Genomic DNA, 14,237 nt, shown 5'->3' on the forward strand with positions numbered 1-14,237 from the left:
ATGGTCCCCAGTAGGATTATCTCACCTTTGTCGAGTACAATGATATTTTGTATTCTTTCAGTAAGAGCAACTTGCAGTGGATCTGAGTTTCACTGTGTAGGCGGTAAATGCATCCCAAAGAGATGGACCTGTGACAAGGACAATGATTGTAAAGACGGTTCAGACGAAGCCCAGGACCTTTGTAGTGCGTATACTAAACATGGGTCAGCGCTGCCCCGCCAAACCGTAAGTTGGTACGAATCAACTACCAATTTCTTGCTAGACAGTACAAAAATTGATTTCACCCGAGCACATGAGGCAATATTTTATGCCTTTGAATTGATATTATGAACTAAATCGAACTTATATATCATGCACCGAAGGGCTTCCAGTCCAAAGTCGTTATGGTATTTATATAGGACACTCAATAATAAGTTTTCATGTCATCTGGCGTGATAGCCAAAACTAGGTGCCTTTCAGCGTGAAAACGACAATATCAATTCATACTAGCGTACTTTTGGGTGCCAATTCTAGCAGTATTAGGCTGTTTTACGATGTGCATCAATGTGTAACCTTTGCGTGATGAATATAATCTGAAATATTTTACAAAACAAAAACTGTACGAGTGGATGGTAGATGGTTTCACACTGTCCAGGTTGTTAGTGTTTTATATAAGCTGACAGTCGTGGTTGCTGGGCAACATGTGATTTTTATCTTGTTCCTGACTTCAAATTGCCTACAAGCTAAAAATGTGGCCATGTTGAGGATATTTATGCTTCTACCTTAGGTATGATGGAAGCCATTTTTATTGTAATTAGGGATTACAGTAAAACAATTGACATACAGTGATACGCCATAATCAGACTTGTACGTCTTCAGACATCAATTCACACATTAAATCATTTTTCCCTTTTACGTTGGTGCTTTAGGTTGAGGAATCGGTATTAAATGACGACACACATGACTAACTAATTGCCTCGATGTCCATGGTTCTGAAAGAAAAAGAATAAGGTCAAATCGATGCGAAAGATGAAATAACACCACATACTAGTATAAGGCCAGTATGTTATTGAGGAAAAATATGCTCATGGCACACACCAGTATTAGTAACCTTTGAAGACATGAAACCTGAAGACATGTCCATCCCTCTTTTGTAATGGATTTCAAAACTCCATATACATCCGTGCAGAGAGAAATATTGCTGGGCCCAGCAAATGTACCACCAAATCCCTGTCTCAAAGATTAACCACAATCATGGAATGACTTCTGTCTTTATATTCACAAAAAGTATTTGAGACAAGAGGAATTAATATCATGTGGCTTCCAAAAATTCCCAAGGGATTTGCTTATAAACTCAGAAAAGAAAATAAGTTCTATCATTTAAAAAAAATTGATTTTTCAAATTTGTACACCCTATCACACAGATGACAGACAAGAAAAAACTGCATTCCTTGATCCCTGGTACAACTGTTACTGAACCTGGTCACCATAGTTACATCTCTACATTTTTCCCCAGAGGTTCAGGATAAATTGTCCAAAATGAAACAAATATCGTCTGAAGTTACTGAGAAAGAAATATGGGAAATGCTGGGCTTCCTAATTGATAACCTCAATGTGAAATATCAGGATAAGGCATTAGGAAAGAATAATGCACCCCCATGAGCACCACTTCATCTCCTCCTCTGGCTGAACTGTTTCTTTTAAACATTTGAAATGGAATTTCAGCTTGGATTAGTAAAACATTTAAACAAGGTAAGAAGTTTAACTTTTAGCTTGAGATATAACGTTGGTCTGATATCGTTCATTAATAGTTAAACAGCCACTGATTTATCCACCTGAACTAGAAATGAAGGCGACCATAAAACTGACTTTCTGTTTCACATTTGGATCTGGGTATAAACTTTCAGAGTGACAAAAACTATCAACATGACGGTATGACAAGGGGGACGACTTTGCCTTTCCAATAGTCAACTCTCCCTTTGCGCCATGTAATACTCCGGCAGCTCCAGCCTTTATACAACATTCGAGGAACAACTCTCCCTTTACGTCATGTAATGCAGCTCCAGCCTTTATACAACATTCGAGGAACAACTCTCCCTTAACGTCATGTTATACTCCAGCAGCTCCAGCCTTTATACAACATTCGAGGAACAACTCTCCCTTAACGTCATTCAATACTCCAGCAGCTCCAGCCTTTATACAACATTCGAGGAACAATCGAGAAAGCTCTTTTGACGAAGATTTAGAAGAGCTTCATGCAACTCTTGCTCAAAAGTTGTTTGATCAAGGTTAAGGTGAGGTGAGGTGAGTTGAAATGGGGTTGAACGTCGCGTCCAAGATTATTGCACTTATATAGCGACGTGCATGTACGTGTGTGTGTTTGTGTGGCTGCTTGTACTAGTCCGGACTGATGCCGATTTATAGTGCTAGCTCACTGAGATACCATGCCGCAGTTTAACATGAATATCCCACTCAGACACAGTAAACTGACTCCGAGCCGACCAGTCCATGTTTTAGCCCCTTAATGCCGAGCGCCAGACAGGGTAACAACAAGTACCATCTTTTAACTTCTTTGGGTATGACGCGGCCGGGGATCGAGCCCCGGACCTTCCGCTCTCCGGGCGGACGCTCTACCACAAGACCACGGAGGCGGTACGATCAAGGTTAAGACATGGAGGACATTTGAAAATGTGTGGCTGCTTGTACTAATGCCGATTTTATAGTGCTTCTCCACTGAGATACCATGCCGCAGTTTAACATGAATACCACACTCAGACACAGTATTCTGATTCCGAGCCCCCTTCTCACATTCCGCTCTCTGGTCAGACGCTCTACCACTAGACCACGGAGCCGGTCGTCTTTTTTGTTGTTCTAATATTTTCAGATTTGCCTTTCAGATGTTTGTGACGGGTGCCACCGGTGGGGCCGGATATGCTCACCCTTTCGCGAACACCTGGTGTCATCACTCTGTGATAGTGATTCATCTATAATAGTCGGAATCGTACAATGGACCTTGCTTTACGTATTTCGAAATTGACCTATCGTTTTTGTTAGTTACAAAAAAATCAGAAAATGCACTGTCCTGTAACTGGATTTTATCATCCAAAACTGGCTCCCATGGGAGATATCGCTTGGATGAGATTAAGCAATACCTACACTGTAGATATCGCTGCAATGAAATTGCATCACAATGCGTTGCAGAACAATGTGACGTCATTGGTTACCAGGACGTCACAATCAAATGACATCACTAATGGATCTGCTGCTTAAGCTGTCAGCAGTATTTTTCACACTTAGACACTGGTTATTACTGTCTACAAACTGAAAAAGTTGGAAGAATGATGTTGGATGCTAAATAAAATCTCACCCTCGTGTCTTTTGATATCAAATATATCAACACTCGTTGACAAAAGTGGAAACAATCCTCGGCAAACCTCGGAGCTTTCCCACTTTTATCAACTCGTGTTGATATATTTGATATCAAAAGACACTCGGTTGAGATTCTCTATTTGGATCACCGATCACTTGATTATCGGTGCACAAGTTAGATTTATTTCAAAACATTAATTAAATGAGAGAAAAACTTGCCGAAATCATGCTTCATGCTCGGATGAAATCCCGTTTTTTATTGTCCAGCGAGAAATAGGAAGTTGCTACGTACCATTTTCCAGGCTGGCATGGACAACACATACCCCTTGTTTATTTTGTAATTATTTTCATCTTGAAAGCAGCCAAGAAAACCTTTTAAACAGTATGTTTTGTAGATGAGTTATCATTTGACATACCTAACGTTTATGATGGTTATATTCAGAAAAATAGTTGTTTATAACCTTTTCAAAGAGATATCTTACACATTTCTTTTGTTTACAGATAAACTGCGACAACTGTGAAATTTGGATACTGCAGTCTGTGATATTGTATTGCATTGAAAAGTATAACATTATTATTTGTTTTTATTTTAAGACATTAAAACGTGCGGTCCAGATAAGTTTGGCTGCAATTCAGGTCAATGTATCCCTTCAAACTGGGTATGTGATGGACAGCAAGATTGCGGGGGAATCGTCGGGGAAGATGAAACGAATTGCAGTGAGTAATCAGTCAGTTAAAGTAACGACTTTGAACGTGTTTAATGTAAATTATACTTTTGCTGAGTAATGGCTTTTATCCCTTGATATTCAGACAATATAACTGTTTCGTATCTTTCTGTTATATACTGAACCACAAAATAAACGTCACCATGGATAGATATATGAGAAACCTTATTTATCCAAACACTGTAAACATACTTTGAGACATATTAAAAAGATGAAACTTGGCAAAACTGATCATCAAGGTTGAACTTAAACCGACAAATGTTCTTAAACACTAGTCTCTGAGAAAATGGCATCACAAGTCAGTATCCGCCATGTGCATTGATGACTGCCGTGCAACGTCGATAGATGGAATGGATGAGGCGGTTGATGAAGGCCATACTCTGAGGAACGCCTGATGCAGTTCAGCTGCAGTTGTCAGCCTTGGTCGGACGTCATTCAACCGTATTTGAATCTCGTCCCAAAGGTGCTCAGTGGAATTTAAATCGGGACTGAGGGCAGGCCACTGCATGGTTCTGATGCCATTCTGAGGAAGTCACTTGTTGCTCTCGCTGTGTGGGCACGGGCGTTATCATGCTGAAACTCGCGCTTGCGGCGACGTGCGAAATGAGGTATGACCTGTGGTCTCAAGACTTGATCAATGTACCGAGCTGCTATGACACCATTGCCTCTCCCTCGACCGATGTTACGGAAGACTACAGGGCCGACCCTCTGTGCAAGACCAGTTCCACCCCACACCATGATGCTCGGACCACCCCACGAGTCTCTCTCAACAACACAAGCATCTGAAAAACGTTCCCCACTGCGTCGCCAGACTCTCTCTGTGTGTCATCTGCTGTTGAGATACAGTAACGGCTCTCGTCGGAGAAGAGGACTCTTCTCTAGTGCTGTTGGCGCCAATGCTGGTGCTGTGTTGCCCACTGAAGACGGTCCCGGCGATGACGTGGTGTCAGAATGGGTCCTCGGTGTGGCCTGTGACAGTGAAGGTGTCTGCCCGTCAATCGTCGACGCAAGGTGTCCGCACTAGTGTGTCCCCATGGCCGTCCAGCAGTTTCCGCAGCAATAACAAAGCGATCTTGAAGATGCTGTCGCACAATCTGACGATCCTGACGTCGGGCGGTGACCCTTGGTCTTCCACTACGTGGTCGGTCATCTGTAGTGTTGTTGGTCTGGTACCATTGATGGAACCTGTATATGGTCCTTACGTGGACTTGAAATGCATTGGCTACTTGCCGGGCGGTTTGTCCAGCTTGAAATCGTCCAAGGGCTTGGTGTCGCTGATTTCTTTTCAATCTTGTCATGTGGTAGCAATTCAATAACGAATGAATGTTATCCGATCTGGGTGGATTTTTATAGGGCAAGCAATAGGGGAACGCTTGTGCATTTCAATTTGCACGGAACTCACCTGCATCGGGTTACCATGGCCGTTGCGTGATGCGTTTGGGCGATCGGTTTTATTGTCATCTGCTTTGTTTTTTTTTTATCAAATTTCATTTTTCCGCACAAGGTAATGTTAAATTTTAGAAACTTTGTTTTCATGCAATGTTACTTGGGGTGACGTTTCTTTTGCGGTTCATTTTATATTGGGAGGATATTAAATAACTGAAATTACTTTTTAGCTGTCACCTGCGAGGGAGGCACATTCCGCTGTGGTGATGGAATGTGTATATCACAGCGATGGAAGTGTGATGGAGACAGGGACTGTAAAGATGGCTCTGATGAGGACAAGTGTGGTACGTTGCTAAACATTCGCATACCTTCTTCAGCACTTTGACTACTGTATTTTGTTCGTTCCTAAAGATTGGAAATGACCCATGAAAGCACTTCTTGTATCGTGGAATAAATACTTGTTGTTGTGAATCCTTTTTTTGTTATTTAAAATGTTTTTTTGTGAGTTACTCCAGATTATTGAAATTTTAGATTTTTGGAAATGAATTAAGGAGGATTTTTTTATGTTTTAATAATGCCAAATATGAAATTGAACAGCCTTTACTTTCCAGAGTCCCCACATTCGTGTGCGCCAGATAAATTTCTCTGTGATAAAGGCACGTGTATCAATAGAGCCTGGTACTGCGATGGAGACGTTGACTGCCATGACGGGAGTGATGAAACCAATTGCATTGGTAAGACTACTAAATGTTCCAATTCAGAATTTAAATGTAAAACGTCTTGCGAATGCATCCACAGCTCCTGGGTCTGTGACAATGATCCTGACTGCAAGTTATCTGCAAGATAGTGACATTCATATCGTGTTTCCTTCTCTTCAAAAGACAGGTTTGATTTATATGCATCCAAGAAAATTAAACTCTTAATTTCTATTGCATACAGACATGTGTCTTTCCATCTCCACCTCGAACTCTCTGCTAGAGGAAATTGTCATATCATATAGCTGCGCCCCTAGTTCTTTATTCTCCCAGCAGAAGACCAGCACTGTCTAGAACTCTCTGCTAGTGGAAATTGTCATATCATATAGCTGCGCCCCTAGTTCTTTATTCTCCCAGCAGAGGACCAGCACTGTCTAGAGCTCTCTGCTAGAGGAAATTGTCATATTATATAGCTGCGCCCCTAGTTGTTTATTCTCCCAGCAGAAGACCAGCACTGTCTAGAGCTCTCTGCCAGAGGAAATTGTCATATTATAAAGCTGCGCCCCTGGTTGTTATTCTCCCAGCAGTAGACCAGCACTGTCTAGAGCTCTCTGCTAGAGGAAATTGTCATATCATATAGCTGCGCCCCTAGTTGTTTATTCTCCCAGCAGAAGACCAGCACTGTCCAGAACTCTCTGCTAGTGGAAATTGTCATATTATATAGCTGCTCCCCTAGTTCTTTATTCTCCCAGCAGAAGACCAGCACTGTCTAGAACTCTCTGCTAGAGGAAATTGTCATATTATATAGCTGCGGCCCTAGTTGTTTATTCTCCTAGCAGACCAGCACTGTCTAGAACTCTCTGCTAGAGGAAATTGTCATATCATATAGCTGCTCCCCTAGTTCTTTATTCTCCCAGCAGAAGACCAGCACTGTCTAGAACTCTCTGCTAGAGGAAATTGTCATATCATATAGCTGCGCCCCTAGTTCCTTATTCTCCCAGCAGAAGACCAGCACTGTCTAGAACTCTCTGCTAGTGGAAATTGTTATATTATATAGCTGCGCCCCTAGTTGTTTATTCTCCCAGCAGAAGACCAGCGCTGTCTAGAGCTCTCTGCTAGAGGAAATTGTCATATCATATAGCTGAGCCCCTAGTTGTTTATTCTCTCAGTAGAAGACCAGCACTGTCTAGAACTCTCTGCTAGTGGAAACTGTCATATCATATAGCTGCTCCCCTAGTTCTTTATTCTCCCAGCAGAAGACCAGCACTGTCTAGAGCTCACTGCTAGAGAAAATTGTCATATTATATAGCTGCGCCCCTAGTTCTTTATTCTCTCAGCAGTAGGCCATTACTGTCTAGAACTCTCTGCTAGAGGAAATTGTCATATCATATAGCTGCTCCCCTAGTTCTTTATTCTCCCAGCAGAAGACCAGCACTGTCTAGAGCTCACTGCTAGAGAAAATTGTCATATTATATAGCTGCGCCCCTAGTTCTTTATTCTCTCAGCAGTAGGCCATTACTGTCTAGAACTCTCTGCTAGAGGAAATTGTCATATCATATAGCTGCGCCCCTAGTTCTTTATTCTCCCAGCAGAAGAGCATCACTGTCTAGAACTCTCTGATAGAGGAAATTGTCATATTATATAGCTGCGCCCCTGGTTGTTATTCTCCCAGCAGTAGACCAGCATTGTCCAGATCTCTCTGCTAGAGGAAATTGACATATTATATAGCTGCGCCCCTAGTTCTTTATTCTCTCAGCAGTAGGCCATTACTGTCTAGAGCTCTCTGCTAGAGGAAATTGACATATTATATAGCTGCGCCCCTGGTTGTTATTCTCCCAGCAGCAGACCAGTACTGTCTAGAACTCTCTGCTTGAGAAAATTGTCATATTATATAGCTGCGCCCCTAGTTGTTTATTCTCCCAGCAGAAGACCAGCACTGTCTAGAGCTCTCTGCTAGAGGAAATTGTCATATCATATAGCTGCGCCCCTAGTTGTTTATTCTCCCAGCAGAAGACCAGCACTGTCTAGAGCTCTCTGCTAGAGGAAATTGACATATTATATAGCTGCGCCCCTGGTTGTTATTCTCCCAGCAGTAGGCCAGCACTGTCTAGAACTCTCTGCTTGAGAAAATTGTCATATTATATAGCTGCGCCCCTAGTTCTTTATTCTCCCAGCAGAAGACCAGCACTGTCTAGAGCTCTCTGCTAGAGAAAATTGTCATATTATATAGCTGCGCCCCTAGTTCTTTATTCTCCCAGCAGTAGGCCAGCACTGTCTAGAACTCTCTGCTTGAGAAAATTGTCATATTATATAGCTGCGCCCCTAGTTCTTTATTCTCCCAGCAGTAGGCCAGCACTGTCTAGAACTCTCTGCTTGAGAAAATTGTCATATTATATACCTGCGCCCCTAGTTCTTTATTCTCCCAGCAGAAAACCAGCATTGTCTAGAGCTCACTGCTAGAGAAAATTGTCATATTATATAGCTGCGCCCCTAGTTCTTTATTCTCCCAGCAGTAGGCCAGCACTGTCTAGAACTCCCTGCTTGAGAAAATTGTCATATTATATAGCTGCGCCCCTAGTTCTTTATTCTCCCAGCAGAAGACCAGCATTGTCTAGAGCTCTCTGCTAGAGGAAATTGTCATATTATATAGCTGCGCCCCTAGTTCTTTATTCTCCCAGCAGAAGACCAGCATTGTCTAGAGCTCTCTGCTAGATGGTGTTGTCATTCATGTCGTGTGGCATCATCTTACAAAAACAGATTTGATTTATATGCATCCACAAAATAGACTCCTTATTACTCATGCATACAGGCATGTTAAAGATGAGACCATAACACTTGTATTTAGCTTTGGTATTTTTTCTTCTGCCGTAACTGCAGCTCAATTCTGTGGTGTAATTTTCTTCCCATTTTTCTATTTGACCATGTCTGTCAGTGACTTTGTAGATTTGTGTATGACTTATGAGGTTTCCTTTCGAAAATCGGTAGTAGACTGTAATTCAGAAGTCCCAGATCCTGCATACATTTTTCATTAGGAAAATTGTTACATGATGTAGCTGCGCCCCAAGTTGTTTATTCTCAAGCAGTGTTTTATTGTATGATAAACAACGACCACGAGTCATTCATTTCTTTTTATACATGTACTTTACTCCAGCATGCGTGATTTCTCATGCTGTATAAATGCATTATGGGCCGATGGCGTGTTACTGAAATAAGTTGTCTCTCTGCTAGTCTGAATCTTTTTCACGTTTGCCGTTTATAAAGTTAGTTTCTTGTCTCAGGAAGATATTACTTGCGAGAGAGAGAGAGAGATTCTTTATTTCCTCCAGATGCGATTCCGAAGATTACAATGAATATATATTCAATTACACGCAGTTAACACAATAAAAAAAGGCACAACATATTTACAATTACACACAGTTTATCAAATTCAGATACCTAAATGATGACAGATTTTCACTAGAAGATATATATCAAAAGATGCCTTAGTTTGTACAGATACGAGGAGAACTGAAGTATAATAGTTTCCCAGGTGTGTTGATCCAGATTGTGAGGAAATTTTGTTTCAGCCCCAAATAAGACTGATAACATATCTGTTTCATCTTGCATTTCAAAATCAACATATTTTTGAACGTCAAGTACGTCAATGAGAGAAGAGAAAAACGCATTTCTTTCTGATATCAGCGCTTCACAATGTAAAATAACGTGGCTGTCATAGTCAAAAGCATGCCTATTACAGAGCATGCACTCTTTCGAAAGTTTACTACGTGATGAGACTTTCACACAGAGTTGTAAAGCAGGTCGATATTCCGGGTACAGAAAAGCTAATTGCCAAAGTACATGGTATGTTAATTTCGTATGAATTCTCTTATAACGGGACATGCTTGCGTTATTTGATACATTTGTGAGCCATGATTGTTCATCGTATTTGCATATAGTTTCGTTAACACGATTTCTCCATTTCAATTTTGGAGGGAAAGTACCGTACTGAGTATATGCACGAAGGTAGGGACTCAGATTGTATTTATCAAGTGTTGATTTAAGATCTCCACAGATTGTCTTTGAATTGACAGGGCTTGCAATGGACGCGCAAAAATATCTTTTGCAAAGTTATTACAGCTCAGATTGCATAAACGACCAAGAAATAAAAGTTTGCATTTATCAATATATGCAGTAATTGTCCAAAGTCCAAGGTTCGAAATAGTAGATTCTGAGGGAGATCTTTTATCAAGACCCTGTACAATGCGTGCAAAATATCTTTGCGTGCCTTCCAACAGAGCGGCATGTTGACCCTTGATGTCATAGAGTAATTCACATCCATAAAGGCTGGTTGTGAGTATCATTCTGAGCCATATTTTCACGCTTGAAATTGGATGAAGATCATAACTATTTAATCCTAAAGATCTTTGGGAGTTAATATTTTGTCTTGCTTTCTGACAGTACTTTTCAATTCTTGTTTTACAGGACAGATTGTATGTTAGAAGTATTCCACCATACACCGTAGAGTCAGTTGTAGTAGTGTGTGTATTACCAAGTTTACAATGACAGTTATATCCCTTGCGTTTTGCTTTGGTGAACACAATTATTGCACTTTTTGATGGATTATATGTTAGGCGCCACCTTGAGGCATATGTATGTACAATATCAAGGGATGTTTGTAAGCCTCTCGGTGATGCGCTAATAAGTGTAGTATCGTCGGCAAGCAAGACTGCAGGAATATCCATACCATATGCACGGATGCCACATTGTGCTTGTCTAAGGGCTGTAATGAGGTCATTTATAAAAACAAGAAAAAACCAAGCAGAGATTACTCTGCCTTGGCCAACACCTTGTTGAACCATATATCTGTCTGATTGTTCACCTTGGTAGGAAATATAAGCATAACTATTTGTATAACAATGATGTAGTAATTTCCATGTATTACCTCTAATGCCCAGTTTATGTAGTTTGTAAAATAATCCATCGTGCCATATCCTATCGAATGCTTTTTCATTATCTAAGAAAGCTGCATAGACTGCAGAGTCCCTTTGTATGTAATACTGAATGCCTTCGATCAAAGTAAATACTGACATAATAGCTCCATGTTCTTTTCTAAAACCAAACTGTAGCATATCAGGAAAGTCTGGGTTAAGTCTACATAGTTTGTCTTCTATACGTTTGAGCAGTATTTTTTCAAAGAGTTTACAGAGACATGATGTGAGAGTAATACCTCTATAATTTCGAGGGTCAGATTTTTCATTCTTCCCCTTATATATTGGTATGACCATACCAAGTCTATAATCATAAGGTACATATTGTAGTTTCATCATATGATTAAAAAGTATACGTAAGGAATAAATAAAATGTTCTCCTGCATAGAATATCTGTACCTTACTAGTTATATCTTCTTTAAATACATCATCAAATCCTTCGGAATGGTAGGGTTTGGCTAAATCTGAAAAATATTTACCCCATAATCTGCAAATAGCTGAGGGTGTAGAACCACATTCATCCTTATAGTTAAGTATAGGTATCTCGGCCACCCTCCCTCGTTGTTTTCTAACAGTTTTATAAAAAGAATTTATATCAAGTTCAGCTGACCTCTCAATTTCCCTTAGGGTATTCTTTTTGTTGGACCTTTTCGATTTTCGATAGAGGCGCCTGAAGTGTCTCTTTTCAGTTTTATAAGAGATGCGCGAATCCGAGTTTTCGTCCCTGCGTTTACCGTTATTTAGCCATGCACGTCGAGCAGCCCTCATACGGTAATGTGCATCATTTAGTCCATCAGGTTTCCAGAATGGTTTAAGATAAGGTTTATATTCACATTTAGGGATATATTTGGAACTTGCAAGTAAAAGGCATTTACTTATATGGTCGCTATATGTGTCAACATTTTCAGCCTGACAAGACAGATTACAGTCGTGAAAGGAGTTAAGATATGTACCAAATTCACACTGGTACATGAGTATATCATCTTGACTTGCTTTGTTCCATTTTGGAACAGGGGGGTTAATATTGAGATTATTTCGACCAAAGGCTCTCAATGACATAGATAATAAACATGGGAGATGATCTGACACCGTATAAGGGCATGTATCTATAACATGGAGATCGGTAACATGGTCTTTTATCCACGAGGGTACCAGGATATAGTCAATCATACTCTTTAAGGTGTTATCCTTGGATCTACATGTATAACGTGGGGAATGGGTTGCGAACTCACTAATGGTGTGTAGGAGGTGTCTATCAGAGATAGCAGTGCTAACTAGCTTATCCCGGGCAGAGAGATTGTGCTTACAAATATCTGCATTAAGATCACCAAGGATAAAAGTAACACCCTGTTCACAGAGATCATCATACATATCTATGAGTTATATGTATGTATATGGTCCTTACGTGGACTTGAAATGCATTGGCTACTTGCCGGGCGGTTTGTCCAGCTTGAAATCGTCCAAGGGCTTGGTGTCGCTGATTTCTTTTCAATCTTGTCTTGTGGTAGCAATTCAATAACGAATGAATGTTATCCGATCTGGGTGGATTTTTATAGGGCAAGCAATAGGGGAACGCTTGTGCATTTCAATTTGCACGGAACTCACGTGCATCGGGTTACCATGGCCGTTGCGTGATGCGTTTGGGCGATCGGTTTTATTGTCATCTGCTTTGGTTTTTTTTCATCAAATTTCATTTTTCCGCACAAGGTAATGTTAAATTTTAGAAACTTTGTTTTCATGCAATGTTACTTGGGGTGACGTTTCTTTTGCGGTTCATTTTATATTGGGAGGATATTAAATAACTGAAATTACTTTTTAGCTGTCACCTGCGAGGGAGGCACATTCCGCTGTGGTGATGGAATGTGTATATCACAGCGATGGAAGTGTGATGGAGACAGGGACTGTAAAGATGGCTCTGATGAGGACAAGTGTGGTACGTTGCTAAACATTCGCATACCTTCTTCAGCACTTTGACTACTGTATTTTGTTCGTTCCTAAAGATTGGAAATGACCCATGAAAGCACTTCTTGTATCGTGGAATAAATACTTGTTGTTGTGAATCCTTTTTTTGTTATTTAAAATGTTTTTTGTGAGTTACTCCAGATTATTGAAATTTTAGATTTTTGGAAATGAATTAAGGAAGATTTTTTTATGTTTTAATAATGCCAAATATGAAATTGAACAGCCTTTACTTTCCAGAGTCCCCACATTCGTGTGCGCCAGATAAATTTCTCTGTGATAAAGGCACGTGTATCAATAGAGCCTGGTACTGCGATGGAGACGTTGACTGCCATGACGGGAGTGATGAAACCAATTGCATTGGTAAGACTACTAAATGTTCCAATTCAGAATTTAAATGTAAAACGTCTTGCGAATGCATCCACAGCTCCTGGGTCTGTGACAATGATCCTGACTGCAAGTTATCTGCAAGATAGTGACATTCATATCGTGTTTCCTTCTCTTCAAAAGACAGGTTTGATTTATATGCATCCAAGAAAATTAAACTCTTAATTTCTATTGCATACAGACATGTGTCTTTCCATCTCCATCTCGAACTCTCTGCTAGAGGAAATTGTCATATCATATAGCTGCGCCCCTAGTTGTTTATTCTCCCAGCAGAAGACCAGCACTGTCTAGAGCTCTCTGCTAGAGGAAATTGTCATATCATATAGCTGCGCCCCTAGTTGTTTATTCTCCCAGCAGAAGACCAGCACTGTCTAGAACTCTCTGCTAGTGGAAATTGTCATATTATATAGCTGCGCCCCTAGTTGTTTATTCTCCCAGCAGAAGACCAGCACTGTCTAGAGCTCTCTGCTAGAAGAAATTGTCATATCATATAGCTGCGCCCCTAGTTGTTTATTCTCCCAGCAGACCAGCACTGTCTAGAACTCTCTGCTAGTGGAAATTGTCATATCATATAGCTGCGCCCCTAGTTCTTTATTCTCCCAGCAGAAGACCAGCACTGTCTAGAGCTCTCTGCTAGAGGAAATTGACATATTATATAGCTGCGCCCCTAGTTCTTTATTCTCCCAGCAGTAGGCCAGCACTGTCTAGAACTCTCTGCTTGAGAAAATTGTCATATTATATAGCTGCGCCCCTAGTTCTTTATTCTCCCA

At 40.7% G+C, this 14,237-nt stretch overlaps 1 protein-coding gene across 1 annotated transcript in view; it reads left to right on the forward strand.

Annotated features, from left to right (window-relative positions):
• LOC124133223 (very low-density lipoprotein receptor-like) overlaps positions 1–14,237 on the forward strand; it is a 35,962-nt gene that overhangs the window by 10,994 nt on the left and 10,731 nt on the right. Inside the window, exons 4-8 of the mRNA XM_048399421.1 lie at positions 62–184; positions 3,943–4,065; positions 5,690–5,803; positions 6,071–6,193; positions 12,941–13,054. Of these exons, the coding sequence (XP_048255378.1) occupies positions 62–184; positions 3,943–4,065; positions 5,690–5,803; positions 6,071–6,193; positions 12,941–13,054 (597 nt within the window). The remainder of the gene's footprint in view (positions 1–61; positions 185–3,942; positions 4,066–5,689; positions 5,804–6,070; positions 6,194–12,940; positions 13,055–14,237) is intronic.

The sequence above is a fragment of the Haliotis rufescens genome, unplaced genomic scaffold (assembly GCF_023055435.1).
Source record: "Haliotis rufescens isolate VD_foot unplaced genomic scaffold, xgHalRufe1.0.p SCAF_2, whole genome shotgun sequence".
NCBI lineage: Eukaryota > Metazoa > Mollusca > Gastropoda > Lepetellida > Haliotidae > Haliotis > Haliotis rufescens.